Raw genomic sequence first — 18,784 nt, forward strand, 5'->3', positions numbered from 1 at the left:
CTACCATTGTGGAGGGCCAGGTAATTAGTACCAGCCGTCCTGCTAAAAACATATTAAAAGGCTAGATGGAATATTTTTTAAAGTCTAAAGAGCATCATAGACTTAAAAAATGGTAAGAGATGCCTGGGCTTAAACCTAGGAGAAGATAAGGACTCAGATAGGTAAGCCATGCCAAGCCACTTTTTCCCTGAGGGTATTTGTGATGTGAAAGTAAGATCAAGTTTTGGAATGTTCATGGGTTGAGATAGAAAAAAATAAAAAGCTGACCGAAGGTCCAGGGTTTTTATATTTAGTATGTTCTTCACTTCCCTTCTCTCACAAAAAACCCACACCTATTCATTTTACCTGGGATCCAAAAGTGTTACAACCTTAGGGTGAACCAGAATAGATAAGTTTGCCACCTGGATGTTATAGGGAAAGTGAAGCCTTGAATGCTTTGATATGTTCTGACAAGTACTGCCTCCAGATACCCGGCATAAACAATTTAAAAAATCTTCTCTGGAGTAAGGTACCTTCACCCTAGTTCTCAAATTGTTTCTGTGAATAATTTTCCAAATAGTGTCCAGCACATATTCAAAGATAATAAGACACATAAGGAAATATGATATTTTGAAAGCGAACCATGAGAAATAAAATAACAGGATGTATAAATAAATCCTTTGAGAAATTAGGTTATGAGGCATAATAGAGAAATTAAGCAGTATGGGTTGATGTGGAGTCAAGAAACCTCATTTAAGAAGGTTGATGAGAATTATGCAATTGAATGATTGTTAGATAATGCCAGAGAAAGAGGAAAACAAAAGCAATACAAAACACTCAAATTCTCTGAGAATTGATAATGCTGGTTCCTGGCTCACAGATTTCTAAAATTTCTAACCTGAAAGTAAGTTTCTATTAAGCAAGCTGTTCATATTTTACTTTTAAAAAACAAGAACAACGAAATTCTCAGTGTTGAGCTGAAAGGAACCTCAGAGATTTTCTTTCTAGAAGAAAAAAAATATAACCCTATCTACATAAAAATATATTCCTATTTTGTGAATTGTACAAATTGCCCATTCTGATATTTAACACCTCTTCTTCTTAGTAAATTCTTTTTCATGGAAATAGTTCATGGAAACGTTTTTGACAGAGACATCAAATTATCAAGAACTTTTAAGACATACATCAATAAAAAAATAAAGCACCCATTAACAAATCAAAGAAGCAAATATGTTACACAAAGCATTACCTGTTGACTTACTTTCTTGATTTTTTATATTTGTTTGAACAAAGAATGGTCTTAAATTTGACTTTTCAAAATCACTCTTTCTAGGTTCAGGCTCACATTTGAAAGAGGCATGCCTGGAAGAAATAAAAATTAATCTAAAGTAATGAGAAAATTTACAAAATAAATCTAAAAAATGAATTTGGAGAAATGTGGTGAAGTCCTAGTTAGGCAGACTTGGATATTATGTTAATGCTATCATAGTACAAAGTGTGAAACATTGGACTGACTGAGCAGGAGTTGAAAATATTAGTTTTAGTAATTTAAAGTAGAGGGAGACAGAAAACTATCTGCTGTTGTGATAGGATCGAGGGCACTCCAAGAAACTATTATTCACAAGCTGATTAACCCTTTCAGAAAAACATGCTGGAAATTACTTCAGTGAGATATTGGGGACATTACCAGACCTGAATCGAAGTTGTGGGACATAGAGTTAGGGAGTTCAGATAACAGAAAGGATCATGGCATTTATTTATTGTAAAGACAAATTATGTTCCTCTAAATTCCTTAACTGGCCAGTGATGGTATGTTAGAAAGTTAATAATATGACATAACTATCTTTCTGACCTCTAAATGCTAGAGCAACCCAGGACTCAGTCCTCAGACCACAGATACTCACCCTTGGTTGATATAATATAGTTGATACATTAGTTGATATAATCCAGTCCCACACTGTAACTATTGTCTATAGGCCGATGTCCCAGGTTTATAGTCCAGACTCTAACCTCTTCTCTGAACTTCAGATTTATATATCCAACTGCCCACATGACTCCTGCACTTAGCTGAATTGTAAGTATCTCAAACTAAACATATTCAAAGCCAAATTCTTGATTTCACCCCCTTCCTGATCGTCTCCTCACCTAGGTTTCCCCATTGATATTCAACCAAAGGCTTAGGCCAAAAAATTTGCAGATATCTTTGATTTCTCTTTCTCTCTTTTTCCACTCCCAACCTATCAGTAAATATCACTGTGTCTTTCTTTGAAATAGATTCCAAATCCAAACACCTCTTCTCTCATTGCTCCCATGCAAGTCCAAGACCCCTTTATCTTTCATCTGAACTGCTTCCATACGTTTCTAGCCTTCTTCTGTTTGCTCTCCCTGCTATGACTCTTGTCCTCAACATTCTCTTCTCATTATAGCCATAGCAGCACTTGTAAAATATAAATGTGACTATCATTTCCTTCAACTGTTTCCTATCAGACTTGATTAAAATTCAAAATGCTCCCTAACAGACAGAAACTTTCCCCCCAGTTCTCATTTCTAGGTAGCAGAATTTCCACTGAATGCCACTCCAGGCCTCTCTCTGCATAACGCTTCACCTCTCACCTCCACATGAAAACTGAGCACATTTTCTAGCTGTTCGGTTTAGGGAAAGCAATTCAGGCTCCACTTAAGGACCCTGGCATTTGCTCTTTCCTCTGCCTGTAGTATTCTCCCCACGAGAGGCTGACGTGGCCTACTCCTTCATTTCATTTCCACCTCTTTAGAAAGATCCTTCCAGCCCACCCCACTTCCCCCATCTAAAACAGTAATCCCCATTGATCATAATTTCCTTAATTTACTATATTTTCCTTTACAGCATTCATCACTGGTGAATTTATATTATAAATTCATTTGTTTATTTAGTTTATTGTCTGTCTCCCCACCTCATCCTAGGACATAAACTCTGAGGGAAGACTCTTTATGTGTTTTATTCACTGTGGTATTTTAGCACCTATAGCAATGAGTGGTACATAGTACCTGTTTAATATTCAATGAATGCCTAATAGGCCAGGCATGGTGGCTCATCCCAGCACTTTGAGAGGCTATGACAGGTGGATCACCTGAGGTCAGGAGTTCGAGACCAGCCTGGCCAACAGGGTGAAACCCCGTCTCTATGAAAAATACAAAAATTAGCCGGGTGTGGTGGCGTGTGCCCCAGCTACTCAGGAGGCTGAGGCAGGATAATTGCTTGAACCTGGGAGGTAAACGTTGCAGTGAGCTGAGACCACTGCTATGCACTCCAGCCTGGGCAACAGAGTGAAACTCCATCTCAAAAAAAAAAAAAAAAAAAAAAAAAAAAAGATCCAAGATGGCTGATGATTAGCAGCTCGGGCACGTACCTCCCAGTGAAAGCGCAAAGAACGAGAGGACGCCACACTTTCAGACGAATATTAGTTGCTCACGGACCAGGAGATTCCCAGTGGAGGAGCTCCACGGGTCGCCAGGGCGACTCTTGTGGCCGGCGTGGCGGTTTTGCTGGTGCCTTAGCACGCCAGTTCTTGGTGCAGAGTCCGGAGATTCCCGGACAGAAAAGCACCATCAATCTTAACACCACTGTTTTGGCCGGCTCAGTGGATTGCTCAGATATCGGCGCTGGGAATCAACAAGTTGGACGTCAGAGACCCAGTTAGAAAGTCGGTAATTATAAAGACGACAGACGGACAAATATATAATGAAGGGAAGAAACCAGCGTAAAAAGGTAGAGAATACTCAAAATCAGAATGCCTCTCCCTCTACAGGGGATTGCAATTCCTCATCAGTAACGGAACAAGGCTTAATAGATTACACGTGTGTTCCAATAACAGAAGCAGGTTTCAAAACGTGGGTGATAAGAAACTTCTGTGAATTAAAAGAACTTGTTCTAACCCAATGCAAAGAAACTAAGAACCTTGAAAAAAGGTTTGACGAAATGTTAACGAGAATGGACAATTTAGAGAAGAATATAAGTGAATTGATGGAGCTGAAAAACACAACACGAGAACTTCGCAAAGCATGCACAAGTTTAAACAGTCGAATTGATCAAGCAGAAGGAAGGATATCAGAAGTCGAGGACCAGCTCAGTGAAATGAAACGAGAAGACAAGAATGCAGAAAAAAGGATGAAAAGGAATGAGCAAAGTCTCCAGGAAATATGGGACTATGTGAAAAGACCTAATTTACGTTTGATAGGTGTACCTGAATGTGATGAAGAGAATGAATCCAAGTTGGAAAATACTCTTCAGGATATCATTCAGGAAAATTTTCCCAACCTGGCAAGGCAGGGTAATATTCAACTCCAGGTAATACAGAGAACACCACAAAGATATTCTTCAAGAAGACCAACCCCAAGGCACATAATCGCCAGATTTATTAGGGTTGAAATGAAGGAGAAAATACTAAGGGCAGCCAGAGAGAAAGGTCAGGTTACCCACAAAGGGAAACCTATCAGACTTACAGCAGATCTCTCAGCAGAAACCCTACAAGCCAGAAAAGAGTGGGGACCAATATTTAACATCCTTAAAGAAAAGAACTTTCAACCCAGAATTTCCTATCCAGCCAAACTAAGCTTTATGAGCGAAGGAAAAATTAAATCTTTTGCGAACAAACAAGTACTTAGAGAGTTCACCACCACCAGGCCTGCTTTACAAGAGCTTCTGAAAGAAGCACTATACATATAAAGGAACAACCAATATCAGCCTTTCCAAAAACATATCAAAAAGCAAAGAACTTTAATACAATAAAAAATTTACATCAACTAATGGGCAAAACAGCCAGCTAGCATCAAACGCCGGTATTAAACTTATATATATTTTAATTGGATAAAAAGCCAAAACCCATCGGTATGCTGCATCCGGGCCCATCTTACATGCAACAATACACAAAGACTCAGAGAGAAGGAGGAAGATTTACCAATCAAACAGAGAGTAAAAATAAACTAATAAACAAAAAGCAGGAGATGCAATTCTCGCCTCTGATAAAGTAGACTTTAAAGCAACAAAGATCAAAAGAGGCAAGGAATGACATTACATAATGGCAAAAGGATCAATGCAACAAGAAGAGCTAACGATTCTATAGATCAACGAGATAGAAAATTAACAAGGATATTCAGAACTTGAACTCAGACCCGGAACAAGTAAACTTAATAAACATTTATAGAACTCTCCACTTCAAATACACAAAACATACATTACCACCTCACACCTATTCCAAAGGTGACTATATAATTGGAAGTAAATCACTCCTCAGTAATCACATAGCATTTCATAGGTTTAAATGAAATATTGGTTGGCTGTTTGTTTGTTAACTTCTTCCCTTATTCCTTCCTGACTACATCATTAAGTATAATTATCAGTATAAAAGAGGTTTTCAATACCCATTACTAAATTGCATTCTAGCCTGGGCAAGAAAGCAATACTCCCATTCTCTCTCCCTCTTTCTTTTCCTTCTCCCTCCTCCCCATTCTCTCTCTTTCTCTTCCTTTTTCCTCCTTCCTATTCTCTCTCTCTAAAAAAAAAAAAAAAAAATTATTGAATGCATAAGATTTCTGGTAAATTTTTGCTGAACTTTCTTAACATCTTATACATTGTAATGGGTTTTCAGTTTATTCTCTCCTTCAATAAATTTATGTAATCTTCATAAAATAACTTACATGTTCCTTTCAAAAAATTTATCTTATGTTCTTATTTAATATCATGGGGAAAAACTTCTAGAAGAGTATAGTATACTAGTAAGAATGGGCATTGTTTGCTTCTATCTTAAATGAGAATGAGTCAAAGGTTCTTAAGGATGATGCTGGGTATACAGTCTTGTTAATATTTTATCCTTATCTTGCTAAAGTATTTTTTCAAATTCATTTGCAGAGTATATATTCAGATATGAATTTCCTTGTGGTGAACCAAAGAGCATAGGCTTTGGAGTTAGACTTTACTTTGCATAGAATACTGAATACTCTGAATCTCAGTCCTTCATATGTCGAATAAGGTTAATAGCTACCTCAAGAGATTGTTGTAAGAATTATGTAAAGTAAATTTTAGAAAGTGAGTAACAAAATGTTGTAGAGATCAATGAGGATACTCTTTCTTATTCATGAAATTTACTCCACTTGGTCATAATGGAGTAATATTTATTTAATATAGTGTTGGATTTCATTTTGTTAAGTCGTTGAGTGGCAATTATTCTGTTGCCTTAGAATTGGTGACCAGGTGACTTTTTACTCCATAGCTGAGTAAAAAGAAGCAAAACATACTCTGTCTTCTACAAAGATCCACCAATACTTGGAGCAAGAGATTCTCTTAGGCCTTCAAATAACAGAAAATTGTGGTGAGGGGAAGAAAGAAAAATATCAGAATTGTGAGCCATTGACCTGTTAGGGTCTACTGTGGCTTTTTCCTTTTTTCTCAATGTGGTAGGGGCAGGGAGGCTTCCTCCATAAAACTGATGAGGGAATTCCTAAAGAATCACTCCTAGAGACTGGTTCCAATAAAAGACATCATCTGGCATCTCATTCCTCAGTTGCACATCTGTTAGACACCACGCTTGCTGATTTGCCCCATGTCAAATTTGGAGCAGGTGGAATAAGCAGGTAAAGTAGGCATCCTGCACCACACTGTTTGGCATGGCCAGGTTACTTGAGTTTCTGGGGAAATGTTATGGACTGAATGTGTCTCCCTCAAATTCAAATGCTGAAGCATAAATCTCTAAAGCTATGTATTTGGAAATGAGAGCTTTGGGAGATAATTAGATTATGAGGGCGTAGCCTCATGAAAAGGATTTGTGTTCTTCTAAGAAAATTGGTCTCACTCCTTCTCCCTCTCTCTATATCTGCCTTTCTCACTATCTCCCAATGATGTATGGATACAAGGAGACAGCCATCTGCAAACCAAGAAGAATGACCTCACCAGACACCCAATATGCTGGACCTTTGATCTTGGACTTCCTGGCCTCGAGAACTGTGAGAAATAAATTTCTATTGTTTAAGTCACCCAGGCTATTGTGTGCTGTTGTGGTACCCAAACTAAAAAATTAGCAATGAGCAGTGGGGTACTGCTATAACAAATACTTGAAAATGTTTCAATGGCTTTGGAATTTGTTAATGCATAGAGGGTGGAAAGTTGGAAAGTGCACGATAGAAAATGCTGACATTGCCAAGAAGATATTAAAGGTGACTTTAGTGAGGGCTCAGAAAGAAAAGAAAATCAAGTTCACAAAAGCCTATCTGTAGGATTAAACAAAAAAAAAAAAAAGAAAAAAGAGAAAAGCTTCCATTTTCTTAGAGAATACTTAAGTAATTATGAACAAAGTGTTGGTAGAAATATGGATGGCAAGGGCCATTCTGATGAGATCTCAGATGGCAGTGAAAAATAAGTTATTGGAAACTGGAAGAAAGGTGGTCTACCTTACAAAGTGGCAAAGAACTTCTTAATTGTGTTCGTGTTTTAGCATTTCATGGAATGTAGAACTTGCAGGCAATGAAATTGGATATTTAGCTGAGGTTAGTTCTAAGCAAAGTGCTGAGGAGTGACTTGGTTCCTACTGATATTTATAGTAAAATGCAAGAGGAGAGAAAAGAATGAAATTATTTTTAAAAAAAGGAGCCAGAAGTTAAGATTTGAAAAATTTTCAGTCTTCCCATATTACAAAAAAATGAAAAAGTATGCTTGGGAGAGAACACTAAAGGTATGGGTAAGATGACAATTTGACAAGTGGGTCAGTGTGGATGTGTACCAGGGACCAAATCAATCATCTCAGCAGAAGCCAGGAATAGAGATGGGATTATGCCAGCAGAAACACTGCCAGCTGAGACTAAGGGAAACAGAGAAAATGGAACAAAATGAAAGAAGACGGTTGGACTTACTCGATTCTACAGGACCAGACCATCGTCTCTCCCTTCTCCTGTCTCTCTCCTTTGAATAAGGATGTCTCTCCTGTCTCTCTCCTTTGAATGAGGATGTCTATCCTACACCTATTCCATCATTGTAGCTTGGAAACATACAACTTGTTTGTGTTTACAGGTTCACAACTAGAGAGAAATTTTGTCTCAGGATATTATTACCTCAAGTCTTATCCATATCTGATTTAGATGATATTTAGATGAGACTTCGGAGTTTAGAGTTGATGCTGAAACAGTTAACTTTTGGGTCTATTGGGATGAGATGAATGTGTTTTCCATGTGAGAAAGATATAAATTTGGTGGGGTGGGAGACAGGGTTGGAATTCTGTAGACTGAATATTTAATCCCCTTGCTCAAATTCATATACTGAAGTCTAAATCCCCAAAGTCATGGTATTGGGAGGTGGGGCCTTTAAGAGGTAATTAGGTCATGAGCGTGTAGCCTCATGAATGGGATTAATTCCGTTATATGACATGAGGTGCTATCTTTCTCTCTCTTTCTCTCTGCCATATGAAGATACTTTAAGAAGACAGCTGTCTGCAAAGCAGGAAGAGCATCCTCATCAGACACCGATCTTGAACTTTCTAGCCTTTAGAACTATAACAAATAAATTTCTGTTATTTAAACTACCCAGCCTATGGTATTCTTTATGGCAGCCTGAACTAATACAGGGGTCAAATGGATACTAAAGTAGTAAATGTGTTTGGGTCATCTCCACCCAGATCTCTGACTGCAAGCCTGGGGATCCTCCGCAGAAGAAATTGTGGAGTGTATATTAAAGAGTATAGGAGTTGATGGAGAATTTGAAGAGTTCTAGCTGAAGGAAGCTCTCCTTGGTTGGAGAATGGGTTCCTCTGAGGATCTCTCACACGTGCTCTTTAAGACTAAAGTTGGCTAGAAAATGATTGATGACTGAGGGAAAAGATGAAAACAGTGCCCAGTTAATAAGAAATTTTGTCTTCTTCTCTCTCCTTCCTCCTCTACTCCCATAGAAGGGGATGTGCTGGTAAATATTTAATAACCTTGCCTTTGGGTGTAGTTCTAACATGGAATTTCACTCATTCATCAATGGTATAAGCTACTTCTTTGCTGAACCAAATAATAGTTTTTTTTCTATTGTTGTTGTTCTTTTTTTCTTTCTTTCTTTCTTTTTTTTTTTTTATTTGAGACGGAGTCTCATTCTGTCACCAGGCTGGAGTGCAATGGCGTGATCTCTGCTTGCTGCAATGTCTGCCTCCCCGGTTTAAGCAATTCTCCTGCCTCCCAAATAGCTGGGACTACAAGTGTGCACCACCACGCCCAGCTAATTTTTGTATTTGTAGTAGAGACAGGGTTTCACCATATTGGCCGGGATGGTCTCCATCTCTTGACCTTGTGATCCACCCGCCTTAGTCTCCCAAAGTGCTGGGATTACAGGCGTGAGCCACCATGCCCAGCCCCAAATAATAGTTTTTGCATATTTTCTGATTTTTTGTGCTATTCAAAGCATAATGGCGATAGGTAAGGCATACTTTTTTTGGTAAAACTTACGTTTAAGTTTAATCTTCATCATTAACATTTTCTTCCTCACTTTCTTAAATCTAGACAGACAATAACTCAAGCCTTGATTTGCAGTGTTTGCCAGTTGATGTGGTGTAAATACTCCCATTCTCAATTTCTAGATACCAATGTGATATAATTAAATATGGAATTTGGAAGAGACGTGTAGTAGCATACTGTTATACAAATTTCTATCATATGGATATAATAGATGTATATAACTTCAAAACCATGGATAATAGTAAAATGTAAAATAATTAGGAAGTGATGAGTTTTGAGTATTATCTTTATTTTTAGTATGTCATTAAATTTTAATTTTACGTAATTTAATTTTTAATAGTGAATGCGCCATAAACATCTCATAAAATTGCTGAAAATTCAACAAACAGCTCTAATGAGTTGGTAGGAGCTGGCTTTAGCACGCCACTGTTCCCATATGAGAGAAAAAAGAAATCAGAATAAGAGTGAGGAGGAGGTGCTAGAAAAAGACCATATGAACCTCCTACTCTCATGTGAGGGAACAGGAAGAATCAAATTACTGACCATACCCCTCTCCATTCAGCTCCTCCAGTGTCACTAGACTGGCTTGCATAGGGAAGGAACAGCCTTGATGAGGAGTGAGATCAAAAGACTAAGTTGGACAGACTTTTAATAACCAAAGTGATCAGGATAAAATTAGAGAAATATAAAAGTGCTTTCTTCTTCTTCTTACTATTATTTTTGAGATGGAGTTTTGCTGTTGGCACCCAGGCTGGAGTACAATGGTGTGATCTTGGCTCACTGCAACCTCTGCCTCTAAGGTTCAAGCTATTCTCCTGCCTCAGCCTCCCAAGTAGCTGGGATTACAGGCATGTGCCACCATGTCCAGCTAAGTTTTGTATTTTTAGCAGACATGAAGTTTCACCATGTTGGCCAGGCTGGTCTCAAATTCCGGACCTCAGGTGATCTGCCCACCTCAGCTTCGCAGAGTGTTGGGATTACAGGCCTGCTTTATGTTTTTAAGTCCCTGAATCAAGAATAAGCAATAAAATAGTTAAAACTAACATTTTATTTTATATTTCTTTAAAAATCTATATTTGTTTTCCATTCTTGTGGTCAGACTTAAGGATCAAATCTACCTTTGCAAAAAAGAACTGAGAACTGTTCCACCTTTGCCTGTGTTCCAAAATCATTTAAATAGTTCTTTGAAACTACAAAGAAACTCACCCTTGACACAGTTCCAAAGTGGTGCTTTTGTAAAAGAGTTCTTTGACTGCTTCATATTTTTCTACAGTTATTGATCTATTTATGTTTTCTTTTTTGTTGAGATTTTTCCCTTTCATATTTTCCCAAAATATCATCCATTATTACACCCATGTTTCAAAGCACCCATGTTTCAAATGTAGTTATATGAAGTATTCATTATAATTATTTTAATGTCTTCCATATCTATGGCTATAGCTTCTTCATTACCAATATTGTGCCTTTATGTTGCCATTGTTTTCTCTTCAATTTTGCAAACTGTGGTCATTTTAACATTCTTTTGGGAGATGTTAAACATACTAAGTTTTCCAAGTACTCTTAAAAGTTCAGTGTGCTAGGTCGGATGCAGTGGCTCATGCCTGTAATTCCAGCACTTTGGGTGGCCAAGGCAGGTGGATCACCTGAGGTCAGGAGTTCGAGACCAGCCTGGCCAACATGGTGAAACCCCATCTCTTCTAAAAATACAGAACATTAGCTGGGTGTGGTGGCATGTGCCTGTAGTCCCAGCTACTTGGGAGGCTGAAGCAGGAGAATCACTTGAACCCAGGAGAGGGAGGTTGCAGTGACCCAACATCACGCCACTGCACTCCAGCCTGGGCAACAACAGAGCAAGACTCTGTCTTAAAACAACAACAACAACAACAAAAGTACAGTGTACTTATGAGAGGAAAGCCAAAGTTTGGTGAAAGTACTGGGAGATTGACAGCTTTTCGTTTTTTAGTCCTCCAACAAATGCATACTTAACATGGTTTATAAGAGATGCATTGAAATAAAAACTAAGTATTATACATTTGATTTACAAGATTAACTATACACAAATCCTGTTCTCAACTGATCTTGACTTTCTTTTTTAGTTTATACAGTCCCCTGTCATATTTTTTAAAGTTTCCATTGTTTATATAAAGTTTTTGGATTTGGCTGAGGTATAACAAATTATAAATCTGCTATCTAGAAGCAGACAAAATTGTAGGATAGATAAAATGGGTATATAATTTCCTTCTAGACTGACAGGGACCTGGATAAGGGTATTCTATAACTCACTGAGGACTGAGCTACGATTACTTTTACCACAGTTTTTAAGGAGGGTCCAAGTATCAGTTATTCTACTCCCAAGCTTCTTTCCTAGAAGTAGGTGTTAAAAGCCATTAAGAGTCTGAGATTTGACCCTACTTGCAAGCTAACAAGTTCGCCTGCCACAGTTTCATCAATGCTGGCAGAAGATATGAGACTCCTGGATCAGAGACAAAGGACTATTAATTACTCAACAATAAGAGTGTCCAGATTGACCATGCGTGGCAGTTCACGCCTGTAATCCCAGCACTTTGGGAGGCTAAGGAGACTGTACCACTTGAGGACAGGAGTTCGAGACCAGCCTGGCCAACATGGCAAAACCCCGTCTCTACGAAAAATACAAAAAATTAGCCAGGTGTGGGGGTATACACCTGTAATCCCAACTACTTAAGAGGCTGAGGCAGGATAATCTCTTTTTGTTGTTGTTGTTGTTTACTGCATTTTAGGTTTTGGGGTACATGTGAAGAACATGCAAGATTGTTGCATAGGTACACACATGGAAGTGTGATTTGCTGCCTTCCTCCCCATCACCTATATCTGGCATTACTATGCTATCTCTCCCCAACTCCCCACCCCTGCTGTCCCTCCCCTATTTCACCCCGACAGACCCCAGTGTGTGATGCTCCCCTCCCTGTGTCCATGTGTTCTCATTGTTCAACACCCATCTATGAGTGAGAACATGCAGTGTTCGATTTTCTGTTCTTGTGTCAGTTTGTTGAGAATGATGGTTTTCAGGTTCATCCATATCCCTACAAAGGACATGAACTCATCCTTTTTTCTGGCTGCATAGTATTCCATGGTGTATATGTGCCACATTTTCCCTGTCCAGTCTATCATTGATGGGCATTTGATAATCTCTTTAACCCAGGAGAGGGAGGTTGCAGTGAGCTGAGATTGTACCACTGTACTCCAGCCTGGGTGACAGGGCAAAACTCTGTCTCAAAAAAAAAAAAAAAAGAACAAAAGGAGTAGGCAGGTTATCATTTTCTGCACCAGTTCTCTGAGCTAGGAATAAAAATTTTGTTCCTAAAACGAAACATCATATGTTCTCACTGATATGTGAAAGCTAAGCTATGAGGAGGCAAAGGCATTAAGAATGATGCAGTGGACTTGGGGATTTGTGGGGAAGGGTGGGAGTGGGGCAAGGAATAAAAGACTACAAATAGGGTGCAATGTATACTGCTCAAGTGATGAGTGTGCCAAAGTCTCAGAAATCACCACTAAAGAACTTACTCATGTAACCAAATACCACCTGTACCCCAATAACCTATGAAAAAAATGTTCCTACCTCTAGGTTCTAATAGAAAATGAGAGATAGAATTTGGAATTATAAATTTGGTAGGCTAACTCACCAGTTGATAAGATCATAAATCTGTTCTTTGTAAATGTTATCGCTTCTGTGCTTTTGCATTAAAAAAAAAAAAAAATCCATGCCCTTAGCTGGGTGCGGTGGCTCACGCCTGTAATCCCAGCACTTTGGGAGGCCGAGGCAGGTGGATCACGAGGTCAAGAAATCGAGACCATCCTGGTCAACATGGTGAAACCCCGTCTCTACTAAAAATACAAAAAAAAAAATTAGCTGGGCATGGTGGCACGTGCCTGTAATCCCAGCTACTCAGGAGGCTGAGACAGGAGAATTGCCTGAACCCAGGAGGCGGAGGTTGCAGTGAGCCGAGATCGCGCCATTGCACTCCAGCCTGGGTAACAAGAGCGAAACTCCGTCTCAAAAAAAAAAAAAAAAAAAATTCATCACCTCTCCCCTCTGCCTATTTTTGCTCTTATATTAAAAAAAAAAAAATTCTGTGAAATTATATTGTGTCTTAGTTGAATTAAGGGAAATATAGATAAAGGCCTTGATTTTGAGTTGTACAGGCTGGAATTATAGGAAGTGACTGCTTATCATTGGGATGGGTCATTGAAATGGCACTTTCATGGAAAGGGAAGAAACCCACGGAAAGGGTACAGCTCAGATAGAACCATAGGGTTGCTCTGAAAGCTCCCCCTTCCCAGTTGGAAATTGCTTATGAATTACTTCCCTGGAAATTCTCTGGAATGTTTTATGTTTTTATAGAAGAGCCACTTTGAGACAGAATCCCAGCATTTTCACTGTGGCATCATAGAATAATTTTTAAAATATTTTTTCTGTAATAAGATACCCAGCTTGGGATCTTTATTTTATTCATATTTAATTTTCAATTTGGGTAAATATTCTTCCATGTAGTTTCCTCAGGAAAAAAAATACATAGGTAGATTACTTTCTAAAACCTTTCATGTCCAAAAAAATCTCTTTTGTTCTCATACATAAATGATGTTTCATACAGAGGATTCCTCAATTGCCATGCTGTTCGAAAGTTGAAAATAATTTACTATTTTCTAGACTTAGAGATACAGAGAGATCTATAAAACTGATTTTATTTCCTTTCCTTTGTAATTAACTTGGTTTTTTCTGCCTTCGGAATTTAGTAATTTTACCGTAAGTTTTGCACTTGGTGACCCTTTTGATCTGAAACTTCAGTATCTTCAAAATAAGGGCTTTTTTTCAAATATCACTTTGATTATCTCCTAACCATCTTTTAATTTATATATTAAGTACATATTTACATATTTAGTATCCCAAAACCATATACATGTTTCTTTTCAATATGACTTCCTTTTTTTTTTTTTTTTTTTTTTTTTTTGAGACGGAGTTTCGCTCTTGTTACCCAGGCTGGAGTGCAATGGCGCGATCTCGGCTCACCGCAACCTCCGCCTCCTGGGTTCAGGCAATTCTCCTGCCTCAGCCTCCTGAGTAGCTGGGATTACAGGCACGTGCCACCATGCCCAGCTAATTTTTTGTATTAGTAGAGACGGGGTTTCACCATGTTGACCAGGATGGTCTCGATCTCTTGACCTCGTGATCCACCCGCCTCGGCCTCCCAAAGTGCTGGGATTACAGGCTTGAGCCACCGCGCCCGGCCGACTTCCATTTTTTAAGTTTTTTTGTTTTTTTTTTTTTTTTTTTTTTTTGACAGGGTCTTACTCTGTCACCCAGGCTAGAGTGCAGTGGTGCAATCATAGCTCACTGCAGCCTTTAAGTCCTGGCCTCAAGCAGTCCTCCTGACTCAGCTTCCTTAGTAACTGGGATTACAGATGTGAGCTACCATGCCCAGCTTATATTCTATTTTTAATTTTTCTATTTAGTTTTTGATTCGGAAATGCTTATTTTTTTAATGTTTTAATGTAATTTCCCCCCTGATTATTTCTATCCTTAAGAGACATATTTTCTAAAGTTTTCTTCTGTTCTTTCCATTAAGTCTGACTCATTAGGAGCCACCTGTTCTGATGGTTCAGCTTCCTCTCTCCCCTTCAAATAAGCTTCCCCTTCAATGATCCATGATTTCTCTTTGACTGCTCTTTATACCAAGCATAGGTTCCTTCCACACCTCAGAAGCTCAAGCTATTTTGGCCTCAGGTAATACCAGGCAGTGACAGAGACTATGAACGAGTGGCAAACAGGCTGCCATACTGGGATCTCGATTGAGGGAGTGAGATATAAAGAGGCCTGTAGTAATGCTTCTTAAACTACAAGCTGTGTATTAGAATCACATGAAGTGCTTTGAAAAAACATCTGCACCCAGACCAAATTTCAGCATACTCAAGTCCTACAGTCGGCCCTACGGAACCCCTGAACACAGAAATTTGGCCCTCTACATTTATGTGGTTTCTTATCCCACAAATACTGTATTTTAAATCTGTGTTTGGTTATAGATGCAGAACCTACTGATATGGAGGCCCAAATGTATTTATTGAAAAAATCCCACGTATAAGTGGAACCAAGTAATTCACACCCATGTTGTTCAAGGGTCAACTGTATTACACTAAATAGCAACTTGGATTCTCCTTCTGGAAATAGAAGCTGGTGGTTTTGGACTAGCTATCCCCCTGAGAACAACTAGAAAAGCTGGACAAAATATTAAAATATTTGAGTACACCCAAGAGCTCCCAAAACAGTAAGGGTTTTGAGGGGCCAAGAGCTGTAAGAAGAGTGAGCTCAGGTAAGGATGACATCTGGATCTGCATTTTTGTCAATTCCAAACCAGCAGGAGAGATCAAAAAGCTGTGTGTTACTTTTAAGCAACTTATAGGGCTGTGGGAACAAAACTGAAATTCAGGGCCCACTGAGGAAAGGTCCTAGAATACCCTTCAGTCTTAGGTTGGGACTCCAAAGGTTTATAGTTCACAACCTATTTAATGGAGAGCAATAAATAGACAAGCTCTCAAAAGAATAGAAGTCCAGTTTTGAATGATGGCTACCTGATCCAGGATTGCTGATGCCCCTAGCCTAGTCATTTGCCAAAAGCCAGCACAAATTTTCTCTGGAGAAGAAACCATCTAGAGCTTCAAATTACATCTATACTTTTACAATGGCATTGTCCCTTTCTCAATAAAAAATAACCAGGCATGTGAGGAGATAATACAATAAGCTTCTAACCTCCCCGCCTCCAGCAAAAACATAATAGAAAGAGACCCACAGGGGACTACATAAAACAACAATGCTTGATATGTCCAGAGAATTAAGCAATAATTTACAACATCTGTTATATTTCTTCATTTTTGCACAAATTGGGTTCTTATATTTTTAAATATAGCAAAGAATTAATATGTTTTGCTATTTTAAAGAGTTGTATTTGAGTTTTTTTTTTTTTTTCTTTAAGGTGAGGTCTTGCTCTGTTGCCCAGGCTAGAGTGCAGTGGTACAATCATAGCTCACTGTAGCCTCGAACTCCTGGACTCAAGCAATCCTCCTGCCTCAGTCTCACAAGTAGCTGGAACTGTAAGTGCTCACTACCATGCCTGAATAATTTTATAAAAAAGTTTTTTTCGGTAGAGACAGGATCTTACCATGTTGCCCAAGCTGGTCTCAAACTCCTGGGCTCAAGCAGTCCTCCTGTCTCATCCCCCCAAAGTGCTGGGATTACAGGCGTGAGCCGCAGCCACCCAGCCAAGCATTCTATTTTGTTAAACAAAAATTACACAAGGAATGTTAAAACTATGAGTGTTCCTAGGAACTGTATCTTTTGATTGAATTAACCAATATCTAAGGAAGTTTGTTTCACTCTGCAGATCAGTACAAAACTGCTGCCTGAGGCAAGCTGAGAGACAGGCAGGTAGTAGATAGGAGTAGGCTTAGAGGCAAATGCCATAGTTTAGATAGGCTGCTGCTTGGACTTAGCTACATATTCAAGATCATCTTCTCAGTTATTCCAAACAAATTTTATTTCCTTTGGCTAGAGTTATACCCTAATTCTTAGGTAAATTCTTGAACTTTTTATGTATTTTTTTTTCTAGTGTTGGGCATATGGTTTTTGCTGGTGTTTGACATACAGACATTGATCAAACCAAATTTACTTGGTCTCTGAATCTTAGAAATATATGCCTCTTTGTTTTTTATACTTAATATTCTGGCTTTGCCTCTAGCCGCAAACATCCCAGTCATCCAGGCTTACACTTAAGAGGAGCATTACTCAGTTATTGATGGGTTATATTGACACTAACACAAGATCAGTGAGGCCTTTATAAGCTATTTAGAAAATAATCTTATCAGGCAGGAAAGGGATAGCAACAGTATCATCCTGGGAAATACTGCCATAAAACATTGCACATTACCTCTAAATGTGTCTAATGAGTCATTAGCCTTATACCATACTGTTACACAAAGGCATATATATAATATATAAATATAAAATATGAAAATCATAGTAGGACATACATTTTCCCTTCCCCACATTCTCAACTTCCATTTTATGCAATGTTTTTCTGTGTATTTTTAAAACATTCCATTTCAATATGGATAGTTCTATAAATTATTTGGAAGCAGAATTATGGGCTGTGTCTACATAAAAAATAAAATAGTACTGTAAGAAGTCTGTGATAAAGCTAAATTATATAAAGTACTGATATGTATTTACTTATGCTAGAAACAAACTCCTTTTTCTTATCCTACAGTTCTACAATGGAAACATGTTCTGATATCCTGGTAAATCATAATAAAAATCTGAGTGAGTTGTATTTTGTGCCATAATCAGAATACTTACATGAAAATGACAATTATTAGCTACACAAATAGTGTTGTTTTACTTTCGATTCAGATTGTTTGTCCAACTTTCTTCCCGATATCTCTACCTAAGTCCCCCATGGGCATCTCAAACTTAACACCTACAAAATAAATCCCAGCTCTTCTCACCTTGATTCTCTTACCTACCCCAATTTCCTTTTCCTACTTGTTCTCTAAGTACAAAGCACTACAATCCACCTAGTTACAAGCCCCAAAGCTTGCAGTCATCCTATTGAATGTGGTACAGTAGTGATGAAGAACACAGGCTCTGAAATCAAAGTGCTAAGGTTCAAATCCAGCCTTGCAACTTGTCATCTGTGTGACCTTGAGCAAATTGTTTAACTTCAACCAGACTTAGTTTTCTCATCTGTAAAACTGCACTTAAACGTGGGGCTAAAAAAATTTGTTTCACTTTGAGCAATAGTACAAAACTGTTGCATGAGGAAAGCTACTTGGAGACCAGCAGGCGGTAGGTAGGAGTGGTCTTAGATGCAAATGTCATAGTTTTTGTTTGTTTGTTTGCTTGTTTTCTGAGATGGAGTCTTGCTCTATGATCCAGGCTAGACTGCAGTGGTGCAGTCTCAGCTCATAGCAATCTCTGCCTCCCAAGTCCAAGCAATTCTCATGCCTCAGCCTCCCAAGTAGCTGGGACTACAGGCATTCACCACCATGCCTGGCTAATTTTTTTTTTTTTTTGAGATGGTGTGTCACTCTGTTGCCCAGGCTGGAGTACAGTGGTGTGATCTTGGTTTACTGCAACCTCCGCCTCCTAGGTTCAAGCAATTTTCCTGTCTCAGCCTCTCAAGTAGCTGGGATTACAGGTGCCCACCACCATGCCTGGCTAATTTTTGTATTTTTAGTAGAGATGGGGTTTCACCATGTTGGCCGGGCTAGTCTTGAATTCCTGACCTCAGGTGATCCACTCTCCTCGGACTCACAAAAA

General features: G+C 38.6%; 2 protein-coding genes across 8 annotated transcripts in view; one reads left to right on the forward strand and one right to left on the reverse strand.

Moving 5' to 3' along the window:
- IL23R (interleukin 23 receptor) overlaps positions 1–18,784 on the forward strand; it is a 195,734-nt gene that overhangs the window by 54,942 nt on the left and 122,008 nt on the right. The gene's annotated exons all lie outside the window — the stretch shown is intronic.
- CUNH1orf141 (chromosome unknown C1orf141 homolog) overlaps positions 1–18,784 on the reverse strand; it is a 53,494-nt gene that overhangs the window by 25,725 nt on the left and 8,985 nt on the right. For all 3 annotated transcript variants that reach the window (XR_010341207.1, XM_012442477.2, XM_064372492.1), the window contains exon 4: positions 1,229–1,341. Coding sequence is in view for 2 of the 3 variants with exons in the window: in XM_012442477.2 (XP_012297900.2) it covers positions 1,229–1,341 (113 nt within the window). In the remaining variant the exon portion in view is untranslated. The remainder of the gene's footprint in view (positions 1–1,228; positions 1,342–18,784) is intronic.

This window comes from Aotus nancymaae, unplaced genomic scaffold, assembly GCF_030222135.1.
Source record: "Aotus nancymaae isolate 86718 unplaced genomic scaffold, 86718_ANA_hifiasm-v0.15.2.pri h1tg000007l, whole genome shotgun sequence".
NCBI lineage: Eukaryota > Metazoa > Chordata > Mammalia > Primates > Aotidae > Aotus > Aotus nancymaae.